We start from the raw sequence: 27,235 nt of genomic DNA on the forward strand, positions 1-27,235 counted from the left end.
ATCACTAGATCCAAGCAAATCATGTATAACTCTACTACTAGCAATGAAAACTGAAGTCACAGAATTCTGTATCCTATACTCAGAAATGGAAGGCCTGTGTACTGGTGGAGAAATGGGACATTTACCCTATGTGTTTATTTGCCCCAAATAATGAGAAATGTTCCTCTTTTTTTCTAAAGTATTTCTGCCCTCAGTTCAAATTCTACTATATTCTGGATCAAACACAGTCTCCATAAAGCCCATAAATTGCACCACCTACTTAGTGTTGTCATTCTGTGAAAATTTATCTATGAGATTTATCATTTTGTGAAGGAAATAAATTCAGGGAAGACTTGCATTGCTTACCCCTGCTCTAGGCGCATTCAGTACAATGGAGAGTACCTTCTACAATGTACACCCTATTGCTTGCCCACCATTACAACCAATCCTGATTAGAAAATTTAAGTAAGAAATAAATAATTAAGATAACATACCTTCAGAACTAGGTAAATATCTGGAGAGGGATACGTTATGGAAAACACAGCAGACCTTGACTGACTAGAGGAGTCAACGCATGGTGTGTGCATTCGCAAGAATCCTTTGAATTGCTCAGAGTTCAGGTCACAATGGAAATTTTCTGAGATCTTAAGGAAATTAAAAAACACAGTTTCATAGTCCATGTATGAAATGGCATGCAACCTATATGCAGATGTCACATCTTCGATGATACTTGCATCTATGTACACATTCACCATAGCATAAATATAGGGCTAGTGGTTTTATAGCTGAGATGGTACAGAGTCTAGCTTCATTATGGCTATAAGTAATAAACCACGAATTATCTCCCACTCATTTATATCTCTCATGTTTAATCTGTAGCACAGAAGCAGCTATAAAGGGAAAATTTAGAAAATAAGTAGTTGGATCCAATTATCTTTTCCATTGTTGAAAAAAAGATGAAGGGTCCCCTCTGATGACCCTGAATGAACAGAAACTTTATTGGATTGGGCAGTGATAAGGAGATTTTGGTAAAATGGAGGGAAAAAATGGCTGGATCCCACCCAAACAGTTGCAGAAACTAATCATTTAACATGTAGTAGCCATTTCTAAATGTATTACAGGATGCATTCAACTACAAAATGTATAGTTGTAAGACTTGGCCACTTTGTATGGCAAACTGTATGATGCTTCTGACAAAATCAGGCTATACCATGTTGCACTGCCTCCCTATCCACCCAAAGTACAGATTCTAAACTTTTAATAATTAAAAGGCAAGTAATAAATGCAACTACAGTTGCTAGCCTATGCACTGTTTATATCGTTTTATTATTGACCTACATTTTATTCATCAGCACTCTTACCTTTTTTCTTTCTTTTATATCATAGAGGGCTAAACTTACAAATAATGGTTCTATCTCTATCTCAAATCTGTAAAGAAGATAACAGGGAATTGCTTAGTATTAAGTAATTTTGACACGTAAACAAAAGGAAACAAATTTCTGCATGGACTGATTAATTCTACCTAAAATATATATCTGAGATAGCTGAAGGCCACTCTCATTTATTTGAGATCATCTTCAGTACAGACTAGTTGAGAATTTGCCACAATTGAACAAAATGGTGGTTAGTATTGATGATTTCAAGATGATACAAGAAAAATTAGCCATCTCCAGAGACTTCTCCTTATCCATTCAGGATTTAAACAACTTTTGACCAATGGCAAATACCCATTTTTAGGGTCCTCAAAAGGGTGGTGGCTGCACTAGGCTCTCTGTGATGAGACATTATCAGGACACAATCCATTTTCAGGCCTGGTTTTGGGACTGAAAATGTCTTGGTCACCCTAGCTGACAATAATTCTTGGGAAAGAGACATGGAGTACACAACCCTGTTGATTCTCTGGTGTGATTCTCATCACCATTGACCAAAGTATTGTACTGGTGGATGTTGGAGGCACTGCTCCATTGCTTCTGGTCCTGACTGGTTGACCAGAAGGCAGACTGAGGAGCTGTCAATATGTGGATGGCACCCAACTCTACTTTTCAACTGAGCCAGTTAAAAGATGGACATCTTGACATGGAGTCTAGAGATGGAAATGAACTGAATGATAACCTGAAACTCAATCTAGATACAACAGAGGTGTTTGTTGATATTAACGCCAACAGAGGACTGTAGAGTCAACCTATCCCATATGTGTTGTGCTCCAATAAGGAGCAGGTTTCCACCTTCGGAATTGCACCTTTTCAATCTGAGTGTACAGGTGGCGTTAGTATGGTAGGCAGTGTTCCCTCTAAGCTGAGTTAGCGTGAGCCAGCTCACAGATTTTTAGCCTCCAACTCACACATTTTTGTCTTAGCTCAGGAAGGATGACCCCAGAGCACAATAATTTATTCAGCAGCTCACAATTTTAATGCCAGTAGTTCACAACTTTAATACCAGTAGCTCACAAAGTAGAATTTTTGCTCTCAAGACTCCGCAGCTTAGAGGGAACAAGCTGAGTTAGTGTGAGCTAGTTCACAGATATTTAGCCTCCAATTCACACATTTTTGTCTTAGCTCAGGAAAGATGACCCCAGAGCACACTAATTTATGCATTAGCTCACAACTTTAATGCCAGTAGCTCACAAAGTAGAATTTTTGCTCACAAGACTCTACAGCTTAGAGGGAATATTGATGGTAGGTGGTTTGTAAGAGGATTATTTTCCAATATTACCACAGTTTGATGGAACTATATTCAAACTATAAATGGAACCATAGTGGAACTCACAGAGATACTTACTTCAGGGCCTGTACTTTCACCAATATCCTGTTGCCCAGATGTTCCTTGGGGCATTCAGGTACTGGTCGTATTTCCAAAGCATCCTCCTATTGTTAAACATATTATTAAGCTGTTATTATTTTAAGTTCAAGCATTCAGGATGCTTCCAAGTTACCAGGAACAACACATGTGAATGTAAACTGGGCTTCAGCATGCCACAAAAATGGTCAAATGTTCATATACCACTGCTTCCAAACCCTGCAACTGCCTGCATTTTTGGTCTGGGATGAAATCTTTCATTTGAATGTGGACTATATTTGGCCATGTAATTATCTGAGATCGCCACTAAAACCCAGATGCTGATTTGGGATAACATAGCAAGAACCCTCTTCCAACCTAAAAGGCGACTCTACACATGGACATAACCTGATGGACAACACAGAAATCAAAGTCAAAGTGACGGTATTCCCAGTAGTAATGTGTGGCTGTGAGAGCTGGACCATAAGGAAGGCCGAGCGCAGAAGAATAGATGCTTTTGAGATATGGTGCTGGAGAAGAATCTTGAGAGTTCCTTGGACTGCAAGAAGATCAAATCAGTCAACCCAACCTAAGGGCAATCAACCCAGACTGTTCCCTGGATGGTCAGATGCTGAAGCTGAAGCTCAAGTACTTTGACCACCAAATGAGAAGGGAGCACACACTGGAGAAGATCTTGATGCTGGGAAAGACAGAAGGCAAAAGAAGAAGGGGGCGGCTGGACAGTGTTGCTGATGTAACAAACACGAATTTGAGCAGATTTCAGAGGATGGTAGAAGACAGGAGGGCCTGGCGTGACTTTGTCCATGGGGTTGCAAAGAGTCGGACTCGACTGTGCGACTTAACAACAAAAAGCAAGAAAATAAAATTATTTTTTAAAAAATCACCCAATTCAGGATATCACTATGCTTACATTACTGCACAGAACATTCATTAGATGCACTCTGGCACATTTCCAGCCTGTAGTATCCATACTGTGTCATGTACTTGTCACATCTAGTCTTAGTCAGATGTAACAGGCAGAATTGATTCTGTTTTGAATATAATGGGCAGTATCCACCAACAGCCCTCTTTATGACCAAAAACTTTTGTTTTTTTTCAAGGGGGGGCAAAGTTTCCTTCCAGCATCAGCCTCTTGTTCCTCTCATGATGGCACTCCAGTGAGACCCTCAACTTTGGAAGGAGGCTCTGCTACTGCAAAGGGAAGGGAAGCATAAAAGCCTCTGTGTGCAAGCAGATCATCAGTTTGGATCCCAGCCAATAACAGGGACATCCCATTACAGAATAATTCAAATTCAACTGAAATAGAAACATGACAACACCATCAGTGGGGAAAAAATCTAAGAATAGTTTGCTCTGTAACAATGAGCACAGCAAAAGAACACAAGCCAAAGAACAGCAAAGTGGTGAGTTGGTCTGTTGGTAAAGATTACACCTCTAGGGCAAGCTCATGAAGGTCATCTTCCTCTAAGGCCAGCTATTGTTACCATCTTAGTTTGAAAGGAGCGATTTCTTTGTAAAACATGTAAACTTTAATGCTTACAGCTCACCTCATCTATACTGGGGTACAGGGCAAACAGCTCTGTCGGCCTGTTGCTTTGTCGTGCCTCATCACTTTGCCTTTCAAAGTCTTCTGCACTAATGTGCTGTAGCAGATTGGCCAGACGAGGATCAGGTTGCAAGCTGCGCAAGTCGAAGTCACCAGATGTCAATGTGGTTCTCCCAGATTCATTGCAGAGGATCTTTAAGTGCCTGGGACCTGCCTGCTTGAGAATATGTGAAGCAGAACAGAATGAATTGCTTGATTTACAGAGTTAAAGATGTTCTGTATTATAATGTCATATTTCTCCTTTAAATCAATGCTAACGGTCAATTTCTCTGGAACTAAGTAACAATGTTCTATCACCATAAAGTGTGCATTCTTGGCAGATATAAAACTTGACCAGTTGATTTGGTGGCAAGGAACTTACCTGCTAAGAAAGAATGATAATTTCAAAGTAACTCTAGGAGTAATCCCATCCCATTCAAAGTAATATCGCACTCTAATTCTCCAGTCACAATTTCTGCTTTATATCAGAATCCCCATTTGGCCCATAAAAATTCATCAAAAGGAATGTCTTTTATCTCTCTTACAACAATCCAGAATGAAAGGATAATTAATTTATGTCTGGATCTTTATACATTGTATTGTATTTTATATCAATCACTAAAATCATTTTGGTACAACTTATCATATGTATATTTCCTCGGCATTTAATTCTCCAGTCTCTCTATACTTCCCTCTCCCTGGTGAACTGATCTTGCCTCTTTCCTTGGAAGTACCATTATATGTGCAAGTGGAAACATGGAAGGCTTCTTGCATCACAACTAGTTGATGAGGACGGACTATGAGACAAGCACATGGCATGCAGAGGGCATGCTAGTAGACTTGAATACAATTAATCCCACCACTTTCTCATTTATCTCCAACTTCTTCTGTATTCCAAAGGAAAATACCTGACAGCTTGTATCACTGTAATCTGAAATTTCTGATTCAAACGTTTGCTTTTGAAGCGTCTTATGGAGATCTCTTCTGGATCCCTTTTTCTTAAAGGTAAATGTCTCGTTATTTCCTTGGTTTCTTGAATTAAAAAAAAGCAAGATAGATTTCAGTTAAAAAAACAATGAGGAGAAAATGAAATAATAGCTACCACAAAATAAATATGTCCAGCTGTCATGTTATGGCATACATATTATGGCATCATCTTAAGCAGGCCTCAGATTCAGTGGGAACTCACAGGAGCACAGCTCCTGAACCTTTCTGAGAGTTCCTCCTCCTTTTGAGAGTTCCACCTCCTTGTCCATTGAATAGTATTGCAGCTGCATAACAATCCCTGGATGAGCTCCACCAGCTATTTTTCTACAAAATGACCCCAGATCTTAAGTAATTAAGATATGCTTAAATGGTACGTGAATTTATGGGGATATACTAAATTGAATTACCATATGCTTGCTATCTTGCCCATACCTGAAGCCAAAGCTGCACTCAAAATAAACTATGAAGCTGACACACAGGTAATCTATGTTTAGAGCTAATGCGCTGCAGTGGTTAGAGTGCTGAACTAGGACCAGGCCGGTCCAGCTTCAAAATGTCACAGTCATGACACTCAGAGTGCCTATCAGTCCAAGTTGCCTTGTAGCCATGTCTGCTGTTCTGATGGCTTTGGAGAAAAGATGAAGCAAACATGCGGTTTTTGGAAATGGCATTGCAGAGTAGCCAGGTGCACACACCATATGAACATATGAAGCTGCCTTATACTGAATCAGACTCTTGGTCCATCAAAGTCAGTATTGTCTTCTCAGACTGGCAGCGGCTCTCCAGGGTCTCAAGCTGAGGTTTTTCACACCTATTTGCCTGGACCCTTTTTTGGAGATGCCGGGGATTGAACTTGGGACCTTCTGCTTCCCAAGCAGATGCTCTACCACTGAGCCACCGTCCCTCCCCTACCATAAACACTATAAAGTGACACAACTCAGCAGTTATCCTTACATTAGTCTATGACCGGCCAAATGACCCCCAGTTCAAGATGGATACAGTCTATATAATTTCCTTGAAATTGTGTGTGCACTACCTGCTTTGGTTGTATCTAGTCCTCCTTTTTTACCTGACCTATCTAAGTGTCCAGTCTGGCTCTCCAAGATTACCCATAGGATCTTCTGGATCTGGCATGCTATTTATATTCAGACGATGCCTTCCTGCAGCTACCCAAAGTGATATCAAGAGAGACACCCCTGGACTGATACCCAAACAATGCACCCCTGGAATGTGATATTGCAATGTAACCCTGGAATATGAATATGACACAGCAATGCCCATCTGAACTGGGATGATCTCTTTTCCACAGAAGAGAGGCAAAACTCAATCCAATTTCTAGGCACCTAGGCAGGCTGGCATGATATCAAGTCTGGTTCACAGGCTTGGCAGACATTTTGGCTGTGCTGAAAGCCTAAAGAAACAACCATTTTCTGATCCTGCAAATGGAGAAATCCAGGCCCAGAGAAGGATATTATGGGCAAAGCTGTAAAAATTCCTTCACCCCTTTTGGCAACCTCTTTCAAGTTCTGTTCTCAAAACATAAAAACTGCAACACATAAACAAATGGTCTGTATGTATGGTCTGCTATTCCTCAGGAAAGATAGCAGAAACAGAAAGGTTAAAGGCCAAGGGCCATATTGTTGTGTAAATGTGTGTAATCTGGTTTCACATTTCTGCCAGGGAATCTGAGTTCTATAGAATCTCTATTTTTCTTTAATTACTGCTAAAGGCTATCAAAGTCAACCATCTCCTGAACATGTGATGAATGGACATCCATCCTGACATGTAGAGAGAGATCTATCACCTCTTGTGAGTTTCAAAGGAACCAGCTTCAGCAATAACACAGCCATAAACCCATTTGGCCAACTAATTAAGATTCCTCTTTTGGGGGTTTGCGCATATGAAACCCTGCTTTCTCATTGGATATTTGGTTTTTGACATTCTGCTTTCTCATTGGACACTTGGACCTCTTGATGTGACGTAACTTACCCTAGAAAACAGGCCACCCTATCAGTCAAGTGTGCATCTTTCCATCCTCCCATCCTCTTCCTGTGTATCTTTCCTGCCTCCCATCTCTTCCTGTGTATCTTTCCTGCCTCCCATCCTCCCAGCCTTCCCTCCATGCTTGCATCCTTCCCTCCATCCATCCCTTCCCGCCTTCATCCCCCCCAATGTCTCAGGAGAAATCTCTCTCCAGAGGTCTCTGGCCTTCTCTGACCAGCCTACTCTGCAAGAATAAGGTAATTATATTACCTCCCCACCACCACTTATTCAGCTAACTTCTGTAAGTCTTCTTGTATGCTTGAAAATTATTTGATTGGGATGCAACCATTTAAAAATCATTTCCTATAATAAAATCCATTAATTTAACCAAAGGATTTCAGTGGTCTATCTCCATAAACACTGACAGAGATCCTGCTTTACCTCACCTTTCTCAGCCTACCATTTTGAGCTAAGAAATATTAATATTCCCCAACAAAAAGCTGGTTGAGGTAACAAAAGCCCTATACATCTTTAAACATGGAAAAATTAGCCCCTGAACAAATGTTCCAAACAGGGAGTCTTAAAATTAGCTTCAAAGTTCAAAGTCTACCGCAAATGACCCCATGACTATCGCCAGAACAGAGCCGCATACATCTTGTCTCTTTTGGAACATAAATTTTACAGACAGTGCTAGACAGTCACACCGTTAAAATTTCTTTAGAAATTTTATTATATTTCATTACATTTCAAACGCTAGACACTCAAATACTTTACTGTCTTGCATAACAAATGTTCTACAAGCAATTATTGATCCTGGAGACACTTTTTTATTACATTTCTGGGAGTATTTAAATTATATGCAAAGATGTGTTTGCATTTTAATTTGTTTGTATTTTAATTGTTTGCCAGTTGACTGAGAATGAAAAATGAAGTCATAAAGCAGAACACACCTTCCCTAATATCCCTGCTCTCCTTGAGTATGACCTCGCACTGGAAACTCTTAATTACACTGGCTAAAAAACAAGGGCTCTGGATTTTTGTTTGTTTTTTAATTATGAAGTTATAACATCCAAGAATAGTTTTCTTGTTAGTGGAATTTTTAAAAACCCTCAAAAAAGGTAAATGCTTTGCTACTTGTAGATTTCGAAACTATACCAAAATATATGGATTGACTGAAACCCAGTGGTCTCCACAGAACATGCAGCACACTGACTCAGAAGCATTCTCTTGAAAATATTCCCCTTGTAAGTTCTCAAATGACTTACAAGAGTTTTATATCTATGAAATGGTGCCTCCACGTGGGAACTTTTGCCTTGGGCACTGCAATTTGTATGACAGAACCACTACCCTCACATAAATCACAGTGGTCACATAGACAGTGCCCATTTGAAGACAGTTCACACAAACATGGACCTACCCAAATGTTTCCTATACATAAGCAGAACAGTTCCAAAAGTATTTGCATGAGGAGAACCAATCCCAAAAGCAACTTCATAGGTTTTTAAAGCAACCACATACTACAGAATATGTAGTTGAACAGAATAACTATTTGACTGAACCTACCTAGGAACTAGTCATCTTCAGGGTCCCCATTTCAGGTGCTATCTGAATCTAGATGGGCAGCAACCTGAGAGAGGGCCATCTCGGATGTGGCACCAAAACTATAGAACTCCCCTCCTCAGTGAGATTTATCTGCTCTCCGCTATCACTGTCTTCTGCCAATGGGTGAAGACTTCTCTGTTTTATTCGGCATTCCCCCACTGATGCTTACTGACCCTTATTCCCACGTATGAGTCTGTGTGTTTTGTTCATTCATTCGTGTGTGTGTGTGTTTACATATAAAGCTTAATGTTTTATTATTCACTCTATATTGGAAATGCTAAGTTGAGTGGAAAGGCTGCTTTGAAATGTTTTTACCAAACTTGCTTAACATAAAAGCCACACAGAATAAATATCAGATGTTTGAGAGCTGCAAGACATGAACGTCAGATGTTTGAGAGCCACAAATAGATGGGGGAGGGGGGAAGAGGTGGAAAGAAAGCAACTTTAACTTTAAATGCATTTTCCAAGTCATCAGCTGGCTTGGCTTGGAGGAGTGATTTAAAGAGACCAATGCCTTCTCCAAGCTGGCTGATAGGGTGGTGGGGGCTTTAAGAGCCATACAATATGCGTGAAAGAGCCACATGTAGCTCTTGACCACAGTTTGGCTATCCTTGATTTTTTTTTGTTATACTTAAATTTTTATTAATTTTTCCAAAAAAAATCTGCAAACAGTAAACAAAATAAACAACAAAAAATAAATATATGTAATATACATAAAACAATATTAATAAGAGCACTCTTACAGTCTTCTATTAATTCATAGTTTTGCATTTACAATTCATATTTCAAATTATCTTTCACTATACTATATTATATATAAAAAACTTCAATATTACGAGAAGTTTATGTACTTTTTTGGAATACATTTTTCAAATTCTTCTTTTAAGTTGATGTAATTAAAAAATGGGAACCATTTTTCAATAAAATTGTTTTCTTTCTTTGGTAAGTAATTTACCCTTATCTGTACGGCTAGTTTATCTAATGCTGCTATTTCCCATACTTTAGACATCTACTGTTGTTTTGTAGGAGACACATCCTGCTTCCAATATTGAGCTATCAGAAGTTTAGCTGCCATGAGTAATAGAGCTGCCAATTCTTCTTTTACTGGAGAAAGTTTTACAAAAGCATTGCTTCCAGGGTAAAAGGAATATTATCCTCTACAATGTTGTCTACCGTTTGTTTAGTCTGTTTCCAAAAATTATTTCTTTCCGGGAACAGCCACCAACAGCGTAAAAAAGACCCTTCCTGTTTACATTGTTTCCAGCACTCAGGTGTAGGTTTTATATGAGACAGAAAGAGCTTTTTAGGTGTTAGATACCACCTTGAGAAGAGTTTATAGTTTTGAAGTTTTAGATTTAAGGAGTAGGTATTATAGAGAGGGGACTCCCATATAGTCTGCCATTGCTCTAATGTAAGTGATATACCACAATCCTTTTCCCAGGCTTTTTGTTAGCTCGTAATTTCAGACCAATTTTTAGAATTAAGAAGGTTGTAGATAATTGAAGTTAGAGTTCTAGCTTGCTTTGGACTTTTTTTTAACAGATTTTCATATGGTGTTAATGGTCTATTATATCTATAATTCTGCGATTATGCAAGACATAATGAAGTTGCTGCTATTGGAACCATGGAATAGTTATATTGTGTTGAATTTCCAGTTGTGTTTTAGTCAACATTTGTTTGTTTTTAATAATGTCCTGGAATTGACATATTCCAGCCTCCCTCCAGATTTTAAAATCGTTGGTAGCACGACCTGGTTTGAACCAAGCTTGTCCTAGGAAGCTTGCCATAGGTGAAATAGATGGTATTAGAATTTTTTTGTATTTGTCCCAGATCTTCAGAGTTAAGGATAGGTAAGGATTGTCTTTGGAAATGAAGTGCCTATCATTTGGTGTATTCCAAATAGCATCCCATAATTGGTCCCCTTGTAAATAAGATGCTTCAATATTTACCCAGGCTTTGTCACAGCCTTTCAAGGCATACCATAGTACATTTTTTAAATTAGCAGCCAAATAGTATGCCTCTAAATTAGGTAAGCTTAACCCACCTTGCTTTGTTGGTCGAGTCATTAACTTAAATTGGAATCTAGGCTTTTTATATGAGCATATAAGTTTAGAGAGAAGGTTTTGTTTAGCTTTGAACTCCTTAGGTGAAATATAGCACGGTAAGTTATAAAATGGAAATAGATATCTAGGAAGCACAAAGGTTTTAAATATATCTATTTTTTCCAACAATGTTAGATTAAGTTTACCCCATTGTTCCAAGTTTGTTTTTATAGAACAATCAAGAAGCTTGTAATTTGCAGTATAAAGATCTTGTAAGTTCAATGGTATTTGGATTCCCAAGTGTCGGAAAGACTTCTGTACCCATTTAAACGGAAAAGCATTTATTAATTCCAATTTGGAGGCTGGAAGCAAAAAAATAGGGTATAATTCAGACTTCATGTAATTAATTGTAAATCCAGACACTCCACTAAACTCTTTAACTTGGTGGAGTAATAAGGTAACTGACTGAAGGGGTTTAGTTAAATAAAAGACAGCATCGTCCGCAAAGAGACTTAATTTATATTCTTCTTCTCCTACTTGAATACCACTAATTGATTTATCATTTCTTATAGCAAAGGCCAATGGCTCTATAGAAAGAACAAATAGGATGGGGGAAAGGGGGCACCCTGTCTTGTACCTCTGTGTAAATTGAAGTCGTCCGATCTATAGTTATTAATATAGATTTGTGCTTTTGGATTAGCGTACAAAAACTCAATGGAGGTTAAGAATTTTGTAATAAAATTACATATGCTGTAATAAAGTAAGCAGTTATGGAACCTCCACTTTGTCAAATGCTTTCTCCACATCAATAGCCAAAAGAACTGATTCCACTTTTTTTTGCTTTCCTACAAAAATTAAATCCAAAGTTTTGCGGATATTGTCTGTAGGAGTTCTAGTGGGGATGAAGTCTGATTGATCACTATGTAGTTTGCAATAATTTTATTTAATATGTTGGCCAATATAGCTGAAAATATTTTCAAATCATTATTTAAAACTGATATCCGTCCGTAGGATGTAGAGTATTGTTTATCCTTCCCTGGTTTGGGTATCACTGTAATTCTAGCCTCAGTCCATGTATTAGGCATAGTTCCTTTAATCATAACAGAATTACATGTTTGTACTAAGGGGTTTAATAACACAGATTTAAACTTCTTATAAAACTCAATAGGTATACCGTCCCTACCCAGGGCTTTATTGTTTTTGATGTGCTTTAAAGTTTCAGAAAGTTCAAATTGTGTTATTTCTTGTTCTAGAAATGAAAAATGTTCAGGTGTTATTTTGACATTGTAATTTATAGAGTTAAGATATTCTTTAATTTTGGCTCCGTCAGGTTTCTCTAATTTGTAGAGCTGTTGGTAATAATTATAAAATATCTGAATAATATCTTTAGATTTAGTAACGATTCTTGTATGGATTTGATGTAAACTAGAATAATAAGTGAATTGCTTAACTTCTGTGTTCAAGAGATGCCATATGTCTACCAGATTAAACGAATCTATCATGTCCAATAGTTCTGTAGTTTTTGCTGCTTTTATTCCTGGTTTGTGTTTTTTATCAAGAACTATTATATAAGAACTATTATATAGTTCAGATCTGCGCCAATTATGGTTTCACCAATTTGAAAATCAGCTAGGAGATTAAGAGTTGCCTTAATGAATTTTTTCTGGTCTACATTAGGGGCGTACAAGGATGTGGCTGGCCATTTAGGGAGGGACGGTGGCTAAGTGGTAGAGCATCTGCTTGGGAAGCGGAAGGTCCTAGGTTTAATCCCTGGCATCTCCAAAAAAAAGGGGTCCAGGCAAATAGGTGTGAAAAACCTCAGCTTGAGACCCTGGAGAGCCGCTGCCAGTCTGAGTAGACAATACTGACTTTGATAGACCAAGGGTCTGATTCAGTATAAGGCAGCTTCATATATCCATATGTCCAACAAGTTGTCCTTGAGGGTTACACATATTGTGAATAAAATAAGATACCTTTTTTTGGATAGTCTTCTGTTTATGCAACCTAATAGACCTTGGTGTTTGGGTAAAATATTTCTGATTAAGTATCATTAAGTTCTCTTGTATTTGGGAAGTTTCTAATAGGTCTAGTTTTTTACATTCCTGTTCTAAAGTTCTTAATAGTTTTTTACCTCCTTTCTTAGCATATTGAAGTTCCAAATGCTTAATTTTATTAGTTATTTCTGTTAGTTATGATTGTCTTTCTTTTTAATAGGTGGATGCAATTGCTATCAACTGCCCTCTTATAACTGCTTTGAATGCGTCCCATAATGTCTCCTGTGATACATCATTAGTTGAATTAAATTTAAAGTATTCCTGTATTGAAGCTGTTATTTTTTCACATATCAATTCATCTTGCAGTAATAATGTGTTTAATTTCCAATGATACCCTTGCTTGTCATCATTTTGAGTAGAGAGCGTACATGTTACCCATGAGTGGTCGGATATTATGCGTGGTCCTATGGATAATATGGATTTGATGTAAACTAGAATAATGTGTATTGTTTAACTTCCGGGTTCAAGAGACGCCATATGTCTACCAGATTAAACGAATCTATCATGTCCAATAGTTCCATAGTTTTTGCTGCTTTTTTCCCTGGTTTGTGTGTCTTATCAAGAGTAGGATCTATTATATAGTTCAGATCTGCGCCAATTATGGTTTCAAGATTAAGAGTTGCCTTAATGAATTTTTCTGGTCTACATTAGGGGCATACAAGGATGCTATTGTAAGTGGCTGGCCATCTAGCTCCCCTCTAACAGAAATATAATGACCCTTAGTGTATCTTATTGTATTAAGGTTTATATGGCAATATGTGCTAATGTAATAAATTGAAGTGATTGAATTGATTGATAATGACCCTTAGGATCAGATTTTATTTTTTGGCAATGAAAAGGCACTGATTTTGAAAACAGAATTGCTACCCCTCTAGATTTTGATGTCCTTGCAGCCATATAATTTTGGTTAAACCACTTTGAGGATAACAATTTTTCGTTAGCATTTTTCAGATGTGTCTCCTGAAAACATACTATATTTGCCCTCTCCCTTTGCATAGTATTAAGAAGCCTTTTGTGCTTTACCAGGTTATTAAGACCTCTACAGTTCCAACTAAGAAGTTTGTACATATGTGACATCTTTGGGGTGCCTTAAGAGTACTCAGCTATATTATAACCTAACACAATTTAACAAGAAAACTTTGAACGTGGATTCCCTAAATAGGGATACTTTTTCAGAATTTCTTCCCTTTTCAAGGGGGAGAAAGAGAAAGCTATGTAAAAGCTTTCTTTTCTGAAAAAAACCTTGCCTACAGGGAGATTAATTTTTTTTAAAAAAAGAAAGAAAGAAACAAGTTACCTTACTGAGCCATCCACCTTCCCTTTCTCTTAAAGAAGTGTTTCTACTGCCAATAATAACTTTTTAAGAACTTTGTAATCTTATATATATTTTCAGATAACATCTTAAGTATAACACTACTATATAGAACCCTATAAATCAGTCTAATAAAACATTTATATTCACTTTAGTCATATTTCTTAAACATTAAAACACTTCCCCCCCTATATTTATATTTTAACTTTAGTTACCACTTGCAACCTTAACCATTCTTAACAACAGTATCAGCTTATTAGCACTGATCTATCAAAACTACATTTTCTTTTTCATATGTTCAACCTTTACTTATACATCCATATATGCATTTATTTCTAATAATATATATACCAACCCATCCATATCAATTTTATTTACTATCTAGTCTTATATACCTTCATATAGAGAGGGTTAGAAGAAAATAAAGAAAGGGGGAGAGGGAAGGAGAAACAGGAATGGAGAAGGCTAGGTTTGTAAAAGGAATAGAAATATGCAAAATAAGTGGGAGGGGAGAAGGAAAAACAATTCATCTTTAACTTATATCAATTCATTCCAATTTAGCTCAAATTTTATAATTACCCAATTAATTCATTCCTAATTTATATATACCTAAAAGCACTTTAATCAGATATTTATACTGTAAGATATTTACATGTAATAGCATTACCAATTGCCACAATGAACTGTATACATCCATACATGCTTTTGTTTCTGGTAATATATACACCATCCCGCCCATATCAATTTTATGTACTATCCAGTTTCATATACCTTTATATAGAGAGGGTTAAGGGAAAAATAAAGAAAGAGGAAGGAGGAGGGAGAATCAGGAGTGGAAAAGGACAGGCTTGTAAAAGGATTAGAAATATGATAAAGAAGTGGGAGGAGAGAAGGAAAACAATTCATCATTAATTAGGGTTTGTAGAATCTTTCGGACTCAAGTGCCGTGTTCTACCAATGGAAGGAAAACTTTCTCCAGTAGAACACGGCACTTGAGCCCGAAAGATTCTACAAACCGTAATGATGTTACCAGCCGTGAAAACCTGAAATCTTTGATAATTCATCATTAAGTTATTACAGTTTATTTCAATTTAGCTCAAAATTTGTAGTTACCCAATTAATTCATTCCTAGTTTGTATATACATAAAAGCACTTTATCTAATCAGATATTTATACTGTAAAATATTTTCATGCAATAGCATCAACAGTTGCCTTCATGAATTGTAGTATTCTTTAAATTCATGTACTAATAAATGTATTGTTTCCTAATATATCTTCATTTTCTAATGACATTAACATTTAAGTCCTCTTAAAATAACATTTCAAATTAACAATAAAATCATGAAAATACTTCTTTCATCTTTTGTGTCTTCATGTCATCTCTGTCCATTTTGTCGGTGTTACGGCTTCAAAAGTACAATCATTAGTAGTGGATTCTTATATTTTAAATCTAATACTACTGTAAGTCTTGTCCAAATTCAGTAAGTGGTAACATATATTTAAATAAACAAAGAACATATATATGCTGCACAAACCGCAAGGTTCTCAGTCATGTTGTCATTTCCAGAGACAAAATTTTTAGGAGAAAGTTATTTGAGTCTCACTTATCATTTGTCCTCAGTGGGTTTAGTGGAGATCTTCATTTCTTCTTCTGGAGTCAGTACAATCCCCAAGTCTTTCAACAGAGTTCTTCCCGACGCGACATCTCAGGCTTCCAATAAAGAGCCGTTACTAAAGACGTATATGTCTGAAGACTCACTCCATCTGAATCTCACGTTAGATGTAAAAAAGCTTATTAGCAAAGAAATTAAGAGCTCTACGTTTTTGAATTGCCTCTGGGGGGAAATCTAGTAAGACCTGTATCTTCCTTCCCTCATGTATGAGACGTCCAGTTTTTCTGGCTTCTTTTAAAATTTTGTCCCTTGATCTTGAATAAAGGAATTGTACCAAGATATCATGAGGCCTATCTCTTCTTGTTCTAGCCAAGGCCCCCAGTCTGTAAGCTCTAACAATGGCTGGGGCCACCCTGTCTTCCGCTCCAATAGCCTTTCCAAGCCACACAGGCACATAACTTGCCAGGTCTCCTTTAATATCAATGTCCTCCTCCACCCCTCTTAGCTTAAGGTTACACGATCTCCATTTATTTTCTACAATTAAAAGTCTATCAGCAAGATTTTTTTCTGACCTTTGTAAGCTTTGTATTTGGGACACTGCCAACTCACTGGTCTCCGTGGCGTGTTCAGCCATTTTGTTCGTTTCCTTCATTGCCACTTTTAACTGGTCTATATCTTGCTTAACAAGTAGTAGAACCTCATTGACTGCTTCTTTTATATATGTACATAGGTCGTCTTTAAGTTCCTTAAGGTCTTGCTTTGTAAAAAATATTTGAATCCTGCTGTATTTGTTCTTTTTCTCCGTCATTAGCAACCAGCGCCATTTTTAGTTGTTCTAGTGTAGAAGGGGGTTGGGACTTCTCCTGCTCCTCTGGCCAAAAAAACTCTTCGACTGTTGTTGATTTTAGGTTTCTTGCGTTCTTTTTAGTTGCTGCTTTCTTGCGTTTATTTTTGTTCATATCTCTCAGTCCGATTTGTGGCAGATTTAATTCTGAGAAATTGGGAGCCCGCTCAAAATTATGTGTCCGCCATTGTCAAGCGATGCCTTGCCCCCCCATCCTTGATTTATACTCTGCCCTTCTCCCCAGTGGGGACCCAAAGCAGCTTACTTGGTTCATCTCTCCATTTTATTCTCACAACAAGTATATGAGGCAAGTTAGGCTGACAATGTATAACCAGTCAATAGTCACCTAGCAAATTTCCATGGCAGAGTGGGGATTCAAACCTTGGACTCCCAGATTCTAGTCAACATTCTAATTGCTACACCACACTACCAACCTAGCAACTCCATCCAGGGAGGAACAGTTTGCACGGGAAGCAGAACCTCTGGATTCAAACCACAATGCCAGTAGACCAGTCCCTTCCAAGCAAGCAGTCAGAATTCTCAGACAGTTAATTGCCTAGTTAATTGTTCTGTACCAGTATTTAAGACAGGGGTGAGGAACCGCCATACCGAGGGCTGTATACGGCCCTCGAGATCACTTGGTGTGGCCTTTGGGGATTGCTGGGCCGAACCGAGCCATGCGGCAGCCTCTCTGGGGCTTGGCTGGCCAGCAAGGATCGTGGGGCCCAGCTGCGCTGTGCAGCAGCCTCCCCAGGGCCAGGCAGGGATCACAGGGCACAGATGTACTGTGCGGCAGCCTCCCTAGGGCCTGGCAGGCTGGCTAGAATTGCTGCAGGGCCTGGAAAAGTTACTGACTCAGTTCAGTTTGCACTTGATTATCCCAGATGATGTGGCCTAATATGCAAATGAGTATGTGATCTAATATGCTACTGAGTTCCTGCAGTAGACCTATGCATTTGCCTAGGGCAGCAGGCCGTGTGTGTGTATGTGGGTGCCAGATTAGGCTCTCCCCACATGACTTCAAATAGAAAAATAATTATTTGCATTAATTTTGCTGGCCTGAATCATTCTCCCTCGGCGGAGCACTATTTTTTGATAATTTTTGTGGCCCACGAATGATGTTATAAATATCTATATGGCCTTTGAAAGAAAAAGGGTTCCCCACCCCTGATTTAAGACCTCAATACAGCTCTAGCAGCCATTGGAACAAGTTGGATCCAGGTGGGTAGTTGTGTGTCATTGGACTCAGACCTTGTTCTGATGGAACAAGTTGTCAGCCTTGGAGCTATCCAAGGTCCTGCAGTTTGCCTTCAACTTGCCTTGACTCCTTGCAAGACTGGTAGCCTGAAAAATCTGTTCCTCCACTCCACTTTAACATTTTTTGTCCCATCTAGCCTGATGAAGAGTACCAGTGATCTCAAAAGCTTGCACAATGTTTTGTATTATCTATGTAACAAAAGGCTGGTTACAACTCATCTCTACTACAAGAATACTTGATTTCATATGAGAAAAGAGTTTTGTCAACATGATGGGAATAACCCCAGGAAAAGACTTTGCTTACATGGCAAAACTATTGTATTTGGCCTCCATCAACAATACCATGTACACCATCTTAAATTTGTCTCAAACATTGTTAATATAAAGACTACAAGTGCTTCCTTCTGCTCTCCGTCTTCAAAGGGAATTGTGCTTTTCTGCCTGGCTTTTGAGGGACATTTTACCTCTTCTGGCCTTTACTGTTCCAATGAGATGACTCTCCATTATTTCTTTCTACTTCCCAGCATGCAAGTGCTGCAATTTGACAATATCAACAATTCAAAGAGACATACCTGTTTCCCCCTCCCCTCAATTAAAAAAAAAAGACTTGTAACATCTACTCTGATGAACAGTTCTGGTGTACTTGAAGGATTGTACAGTATTTTGTGTTACTGCAGCTGGTCCTAATAAAAGGTGTTTTCATCATTTAGGATTCATGCATCAACCTGATCCTGCCCTACAGGATCCCAGCCAGGACTGGACAATAAGCCAAATATGTTGTTTCAAAAAACCTGTGAACCAGATATATTTCTTTACACAGAATTACATACATCTAAATGTCATCGATTTTTAAATTTGTTATTGCTCACATCCTACTTCATTGTATTAAAATATCTGCTAATAACTAAGCTTGTTTTAAAATACAAGACCCATCACTCTGCCACCAGAAACAAATACTCAGAGCAACACACAACAATATTGAAATGCAAAATAGAATCTAACTGTATCCAGTTAAAGTATATTTACAGTCAGCAAACCAAGCAAATTGGGGGGAAAGAGAAAAATAGGATATTTTGTGTGTTTGTGGTCTTACCAAGCTTCTACAAATAAAGAATTCCAGATCTGTGAAGCTACCACTGAGAAAGCCCTGCCTGGGGCAGAAACAGATTTTACATCACACAGAGATGGCACCTGGATCAAGGACCCCCAAGACTGATGATCTTTTGCCACCCAATTTAATACTTTTCACAGGGTTGCATTGCCATTAGTAAATACATCGTTCCTTCAGTTCAAGGTAGGGGACATAAATGGACAGAGCTGCTGTTAAAGGTAAAGGTAATCCCCTATGCAAGCACCAGTAGTTTCCGACTCTGGGGTGACGTTGCTTTCACAACATTACACATGTACAAATCCAAAATGGATCCTTCTACACACAGGTAAAGTAGTGGATGCATGTTGGAAAACAGAATCTAGCACACATCACTGTCCACCATTACTGCTAATCTTTAATGTAGCAGTTAAGTGTGCGGACTCTTATCTGGGAGAACCGAGTTTGATTCCCCACTCTTCCAATTGCACCTGCTGGAATGGCTTTGGATTAGCCATAGCTATTGCAGGAGTTGTCCTTGAAAGGGCAGCTGCTGTGAGAGCCCTCTCAGCCCCAACCATCTCACAAGGTGTCTGTTGTGGGGGGAGAAGATATAGATTGTAAGCTGCTCTGAGCCTCTGATTCAGAGAGAAGGGCAGGGTATAAATATGCAGTCTTCTTCTTCTTCAATTGCAACCAAAGATGAGGGGAAATCCTGATCTATGATATCAAATCATGGCATAGGGAACTATGATGTCAAAACATGGCAAGGGAACTATGATGTCAAATCATGGCATAAGAAAAAAACGCAATCCTACACAGAGGTATGCCTTTTTAAGGCAACTGAAGTCAATGGGCTTAGAAGGCACTGCTTAGGATGGCACTGTAAGCACCCTACCTATTGCAGGTACAGTTTGCAGAATAAAGTAACATTTTAATATTCCACTACTAAGAAAAATATTATCAACTATTAACTCTGATTACAAATCTGGAACTTACTTTCGATTCACAACCAGCCAGTCACGGATATAGGTCTGTACACAATCCCGGACATGTAGATCCAATTCAGCACTAGGGAAGGGACAAAAATATTAATAACCAGCCAATGGCAATATATAAATCTAATTTGGAAAAAACATCAAAACAGGAGGTTATACTACTTATCAAAAATTGATACTTCACAAAACATCTCTGTGTATTGGGTGGCAACTTGCAATTCCGTGTTATGTCCAAGCCTGTTATCCAGAAAATCTTTTTAAAAAAAACAAAACAAAAAACAACAACACCTGTTTTATAAGAAATCAATAAGACAATATCAAAGACAACAAGAACAATAACTAAAAATTAAAATAAATGAAAACTTAAGAGTTAAACTCTGATGCAGCAGCAAAGAAGGCAAACTTGATTTTAGGATGTTAAATGATGCATAATGTCTATGTCACAAGATATAATAGTACCACTATATACCACAGTGGCTAGAACCCACCAGGAGTCACAAGATATAATAGTACCACTATATACCATGGTGGCTAGAACCCACCAGGAGTACTATTCCCAGTTTTGGAGGCCTCACTTTAGGAAGGACATAGGTACTTTGGAGAAAGTGCAGCAGAGAGCAAAGAGGATTATTAGAAGCCCGGAGACAAAGCGCTATGAAAAGAGAATGAAGGAACTGGGAATGTTCAGCCTAGAGAAGAGAAGGTTGGGGGTATAAGTTTACTTTTTAAAAGTATTTAAAGGACTTGCAACTCTAAGAAACAGCAAATCACTGATAGAAATTATCTCCTTTTGTTAAGATTGAGAGATTGCAAGATAGCTACAGTTTACATCTGAGAACAATTTTTCCAGCAAGAAGTATTCATAGAGAGAGAGAGATTAATGTACATTTTAATGCAGTATTGTATTCACAGTGCAAATTTATAAGCCCACTGATTGCACTCCAGTGTAAGACCACTGAAATGGGCAGTGGGAGCTTTTCTTGGCAACTGGAGTAACACTGTTTAGGACTGAACTGTTCAAGAACTTGCCACATGTGTGGATCTGGTGAACTCATGGCATATTGTATATACAAATGTGAAGGATGTTACTCTAATATTCAAAACGTTATTACTGAATTCACATAATCCTCCTGACTAACCATGCTTGGATCTTGATACCTTTGCAAGCCAAGGATCTATCAGACAAACTCTACACTGGAGAGTGAATGATCTTCTTCAAAACCAACTTTTATAGGTTCTAAAATTAATATAGGTGTATCACAACATGTTAGTTAGAACACCCAGTCCAGCACATTCCCTTTACTAGTGTCTGCTGCCTCCAGGCTGATACAAAAAGGGTTGTAAGCTCATGTTGAGCTCTCATGGGAGTTAAAGAACATCTGGATGTTCTTTACTAAGGAATGAATAACTCTCTAGCATTTAATGGGACTGGAAACTTTTGATGTAACAGGGTAAGATCACAAATTAACACATCAATATCAAGATTAATATACCCCCCCAAAAAGAAACAACAAAAAGCACTGTTAAGTGCCATAGTTAGTATAATAATGTGAAAACATACATATAATCATCAGTGCCTGGTATGAAGAAAAAGACAAATAATCATTGCTAAACATTGAGACCTCAGTGAGACTAGTGTTAAATAATCACCAAAAACATTTTAAAGAGATAGTACAAATATATTCTTCAATTATCACCCAATCTCTTTTTTTCTCAAGCACTCACAGACACAAACTCAATTGCAAAGGGATAAAGTCCGCTTAATTGGTCACAATCAAATGTGCAGTCTGTCATGTTATCTAACCCTGTCCAACAGTATATTAAAACTAAATTAGATACAGACAAGAAAATAAGAGGATAGTGCCAGCAAGACACCACAAGATGTCAGCAAAGAGTTAAATTTCTCGTGGAAACAGTAAGCCTCCTTCGATGTGGATCTAGTCTATCAGTTGAAGCTGGACACGCTAAGGTTCAAGATTTCCAGGAGCTATAGCCTGAATAACTCAGATTAGCTCTTTAGTTTGCCAAAAACTAAACTAGGGTAGGCCATGCTTAGCAAGCTGGATGAGAGACCACCAAGGCAGATGAAGGTTGTTGTGACTAGGGGTGTGCATTTGGCTAAATCCAAGCAAAAAAAAAATACTCATAAAATAGTCAACAATGGCTAAGATTAAGCATACATGTGAGACACTGCACCCTCAGACTACAATAACTGGAACATCTAAACAGGATAAGATGGGTCCTTTGTAATGCACAATATCATAGACAAATGTAAATTTTGTGTCTGTGTTTCTGGATTTTTTTTGTTGGTGAAAAGCCTGACAAAGTCACTGCAATCTGTTGAAGGTTTCTGTTGAGGATCACCATTTTAAATATACATATGCAATATGACAGAAAAATACTCTTTCTGTGCTGCCATCCCCATAAGTTCTAGTTTCTGTCATATTCAGTCTGACTTTTCCTTTCAGCTGTCACTCTGCTGTTTTATTGCACCAGGTTTCTTAGTCTATCAAGGAGCTTTATGCAGTGTGACAGGGCATTTAGGAGTGTCATGGACACTGTCCTGCTTATCTCTATATCCCACAGATTAACCAGAACTACTACAGACAGTCAGACACACCAGCCTTGTCAACAGAAAACTCCTCAGAGAACTTTGGAAAATCAGTCAGATCCATTGCTTCTAAGGGCAGAGCATCCTAATGTGCCAAATATATCTTGAATTTGACTTTGAATTTAAGACAAATGCTCCTTTTCAGGGCTCTGTCCTGGAACATCTCCTTAATATCATTGTAAAACCTTAGAACATATTTAGTAATTTAAACACATGCTCAGACACGTGCATCAGAACATGCGTACTGTGCATTACTTGAATCACATAAGAACATTTTAAAAGCCCTGCTGGTTCAGACCAGTGGTCCATCTAGTCCAGCACCCTGTCTCACACAGTAGCCAACCAGTTCCTCTGGATGACAAACAACAGGGAATATAGGCCAAGGCCTTTTCCTTATGTTGCCTCCTGGCTCTGGGATTCAGAGGCACAGTGCCTCTGAATGTGGAGGTTCCTCTCAGTCAACATGACTAGTAGCCATCAATAGATTTAGCCTCCATGAATCTAACTAATCCCTTTTTAAAGCCATTTATTCCTGTGGCCATCAGCATGTCCTCTGGCAGTGACATTTTAATCATCCTTTGTGTAAAGTAGTATTTCCTTTTGTCCATCCTGAATCTTCATGAGATGCTCCTTAGTTCTCATATTTTGGGAGGGGCAGAAAAATTTCTTTTTGCCAATTCTCTCCATTCCATGCATAGTTTTATAAACCCCTAGCATATCCCCCCTTAGTTGTCTCTTTTCTTAACTGAAAAGCCCAGACTCTCCAGCCTTTCCTCATACAAAAGGTGCTCTAATCCTCTAATCACCTTGGTTGCCCTCCTTTGCACTTTCTCCAGCTATGCAATGTCCTTTTTGAGATAGTGACCAGAACTGTACATAGGATTCCAAATGGGGCTGCACCATAGATCTATATGGAGCATTACACCAAATAACGACTGCCCTACTCTACAGATCTAGGGATTAAAGGAAGGAGTGTGGAGGTCAGACAATAAACTATCTGAGAGCCAGTTTGGTGTAGTGGTTAAGTGTGCGGACTCTTATATGGGAGAACCCACTCCTCCACTTACAGCTGCTGGAATGGCCTTGAGTTAGCCATAGCTATCTCAGGAGTTGTCCTTGAAAGGGCAGCTGCTGTGAGAGCCCTCTCAGCCCCACTCACCTCACAGGGTGTCTGTTGTGGGGGGAGAAGATACAGGAGATTGTAAGTCACTCTCTCTGATTCAGAGAGAAGGGCGGGGTATAAATCTGCAGTCTTCTTCTTCTTCTATCCAGTAAGCTTTAACCTTTAAAAAAAGAAAAAATCACAACTGTTCCCTTACCCTTCCTCAGGCAATGATGGCTTTAAAGTCCTGTGTTCCTTTGGAGTAAAGGCCACATCTAAATCATCTTCTGGAAAATCACCAAGTTCTTGCAGAAGATCTGAATCTAAGCTATTCAGCTGCATCATTAGGAAACCTTCAAAATCCACTGGCTCTACTGCATCATAGAACTGGGGCTGGATAACAAAAGCAAAATTAGTGGTTCATAACTATTATACAGATATATTTATTACAAGATTATATTACAATTACTATATAAAGAGATTAGTGGATGGAGTGGGAACTCTGGGCATAAAACAGATGCCTACTCATATGTAATGTGCACTGCATTTGCTTGAATGGGATGCAATATAATCGATTTCATGGATGCATTTAATGGAAAACTCTAACCACATTCATATACAAGTCAAAAGTGAAACACTTTGCTTGCACATTACTGCAACTAGGCCAGAACAAATGTTTTTCACTCTTTCTGTGGTACTAGCAAAATAAATGGAGGAGCCCCTTGGTGCAGAGTGGTAAGCTGCAGTACTGAGGTCCAAGCTCTGCTCACGACTTGAGTTCGATCCTGGCGGAAGCTGAGTTCAAGCAGCCAGCTCAAGGCTGACTCAGCCTTCCATCCTTCTGAGGTCGGCAACATGAGTACCCAGCTTGCTGAGGGTAAAGTGTAGATGCTTGGGGAAGGCAAAGGCAAACCACCCCGTTAAAAAACCTGCCATGAAAACGTCATGATGTGACATCACCCCAGAGCTGGAAACAACTGGTGCTTGCACCTTTACCTTTTTTTTAGCAAAATAAATAAAACTCAGTGAAGAGTCTTTTAAAAAAGACTAAATAGAGAAAGGAATGAGAAACAGAATGTCCTTAATATGAAACCCAATTAGAAAAACATTATCCAGCTCAAGTTGTCTTAGTATCATCAGACACTGAAACACTTTATGTTATACCTTAGATCCCTAAAAAGGAGCATTTCAAAGCTGTAGCAGTTGTTCTATGGAAATCTCCTTGACTCTTGTGTTCTTAAATGAAGTTGTTATAATATGCTAGAAAAGTTTCCACTTTGTGTTCCATATCACTCTGGACCTTCTCAGAGCTTTCTCAGACAAAAAGATCAGTAAAAGCACACTAGTTTCATTGGCAGACAATAGTGGCTACTGATTTTTCTCTGTAACGTGCAGCTGAGCACATTCAACGTATTCTTGAGTTGACGCAGAGCAAGAGGAAAGCCGAAAAAATCATATGTGCTTCACATGAACTAAATTAATTTATGGCTTCCTATGAACCCTAGCTTCAGAACAGATTATGTCAGAATGCACAGTGGGTTCAAGGAATGCATTCAGGATGAAAGGGGTTCTTTGTAGGAATTTTTTTATTATTATTATTCTTTGCAGGAATAATGTTCAGAAATCACTGCTCTGAAATAAGAACTCTTGAAATAAGGGAAATCTTGTAAATCCTAGCTAACAGAATGGGCCCAGGCTTCTGTATATGGCTTTTCTAACCATGCTGTTGTGTAACACTGAGGGACCAGATAAGAAAATAGATTAAGAAGGGACATGCAGACAGAAAGATAGCAAACTGAACTGTCTAGAGCAGGGCTGTCGAACTCATTTCTAAGGAGGGCCGGACCTGACATAAATGAGACCTTGTTGGACCAGGCCATGTTGGGCCAGGCCACGTGTGTACCTATTTAAGATAGGTAGCAGAGATATAAACTTTATAAAGGACACAAACACAATTAAAACATGCTTAAAATGTTAGCACTCATTGGTCTTAAAGGTGCTTTCTTTGTATTTCTCCCATGGGATCCAGGGAACTGGGCAAAGGAAGTTGTGGCTCTTTCCTTCCTTCCCCAGGGGACTGGGGGGGGGGGGGAGAAACCTCAGCTAATAGAAGGGAAGCTTGGCTCAGTAGCTCTACTGTGCAATTGAAAGAGTCTGGAAAAACAAGCTCTGACTCCCCCCCCCTTCCTCCTCAAGGGAGAAGCCTCAGCCAATGGAAAAAATAGAGGTTTTGCTCTGTAGCTCCTGTGCCATTGAGCAAGCCTTGCAAAGTAAATTGTTATGCAGAAGGAAGCAAGATACAGGGAGAAGGAAGCAGATGACAGCCAGTTGCTCGGAGGCCTGATAGGCACCCTCTGGGGGTCTGATTTTGCCCCCTAACTACATGTTTGACACCCCTGGTCTAGAGGTTGCGTAAGATGAGCATCTTTAATAATATTCAAGGGGGGAAATACTCCCAGTTTTCAGTTCCCTAAAATGCATTTGGGTTCTAATTTCCAGATTTAAATTAATATTAGCAACTCCTAAGGAAGTACCTCAAATAAGAACCATGTCTGAAAAATACAACCGATCTCCCACCATAACTAAAAAATGCAACAGCTCTCCCATCTCTAGGAGAGCTTTGCATGGTTTAACTAAACTGTATCTGTAAGCACACACAGGAGTTTTGTAGTAATAACTAAAGCTGCCAAAGAAGCAATTCTTCAATGGAACGGCCACTGGTACAGCTTTGGAGGCACTTAACAATAAAAAAGGGTTTTATCTGTAACTCTTAGCCTAGATGTCTCTATGATAAGGGTTACTCACCAATTCCACCAACTACACTGAACTGACGTCTCACAACAGCATTACTTTTTTTAACATGTGACTATTACAGACACTGTGAAGAAGTGATCTCAAGGCATACTGGACCAACACTATCTAGACCAGTGGTTTTGAACTGGTAATACGCAGAAGCCGTCTATGTGAGATACAGGGTTTTCATAACAATTACTAAGAATTTACTGTCCTTCAGTCCCCAAACGTGACATGCCATCTCTTGATGATCCTACTTGCCATCCATCCACTGGTGAGCTTTTGGCATACTACCAGTAACCTCGGTGTTTTTACTAATCCCCCATTCCCCCTACCCACTAGCAAGCATCTTTGGTGTGGCTTCCTGCTGACCCTGTCTGCAAGGTATTATTGATTAAAGCCAGAGCAATAAAATTTACTCCAGCAATACTACTGCATTTTGTATGTCCTTACAATTTTCCATAAATGATAAATACAACAGATGCCTGTAAATCTCCCGCTATTAAGATCGATCTCCAGGCAACCAAGATCAGTTTCTCCAGAGAAAATGGTTGCTTTGGATGGTGGACTCAATGTCATTATACTCTGCT

General features: G+C 38.7%; 1 protein-coding gene across 4 annotated transcripts in view; it reads right to left on the reverse strand.

Moving 5' to 3' along the window:
• DOCK8 (dedicator of cytokinesis 8) overlaps nucleotides 1–27,235 on the reverse strand; it is a 125,813-nt gene that overhangs the window by 76,578 nt on the left and 22,000 nt on the right. For 2 of the 4 annotated variants that reach the window (XM_060237419.1, XM_060237417.1), the window contains exons 3-9: nucleotides 24,070–24,245; nucleotides 20,141–20,212; nucleotides 5,269–5,392; nucleotides 4,323–4,535; nucleotides 2,758–2,843; nucleotides 1,341–1,407; nucleotides 474–623 (exon numbers count right to left, since the gene is read on the reverse strand). In XM_060237419.1, the coding sequence (XP_060093402.1) occupies nucleotides 474–623; nucleotides 1,341–1,407; nucleotides 2,758–2,843; nucleotides 4,323–4,535; nucleotides 5,269–5,392; nucleotides 20,141–20,212; nucleotides 24,070–24,245 (888 nt within the window). Of the gene's footprint in view, nucleotides 1–473; nucleotides 624–1,340; nucleotides 1,408–2,757; nucleotides 2,844–4,322; nucleotides 4,539–5,268; nucleotides 5,393–20,140; nucleotides 20,213–24,069; nucleotides 24,246–27,235 lie in introns of all 4 variants that reach the window. The other 2 variants (XM_060237418.1, XM_060237416.1) reach the window with 1 other exon arrangement.

Source organism: Heteronotia binoei, chromosome 4 (genome assembly GCF_032191835.1).
Source record: "Heteronotia binoei isolate CCM8104 ecotype False Entrance Well chromosome 4, APGP_CSIRO_Hbin_v1, whole genome shotgun sequence".
Taxonomy (NCBI): Eukaryota; Metazoa; Chordata; class Lepidosauria; order Squamata; family Gekkonidae; genus Heteronotia; species Heteronotia binoei.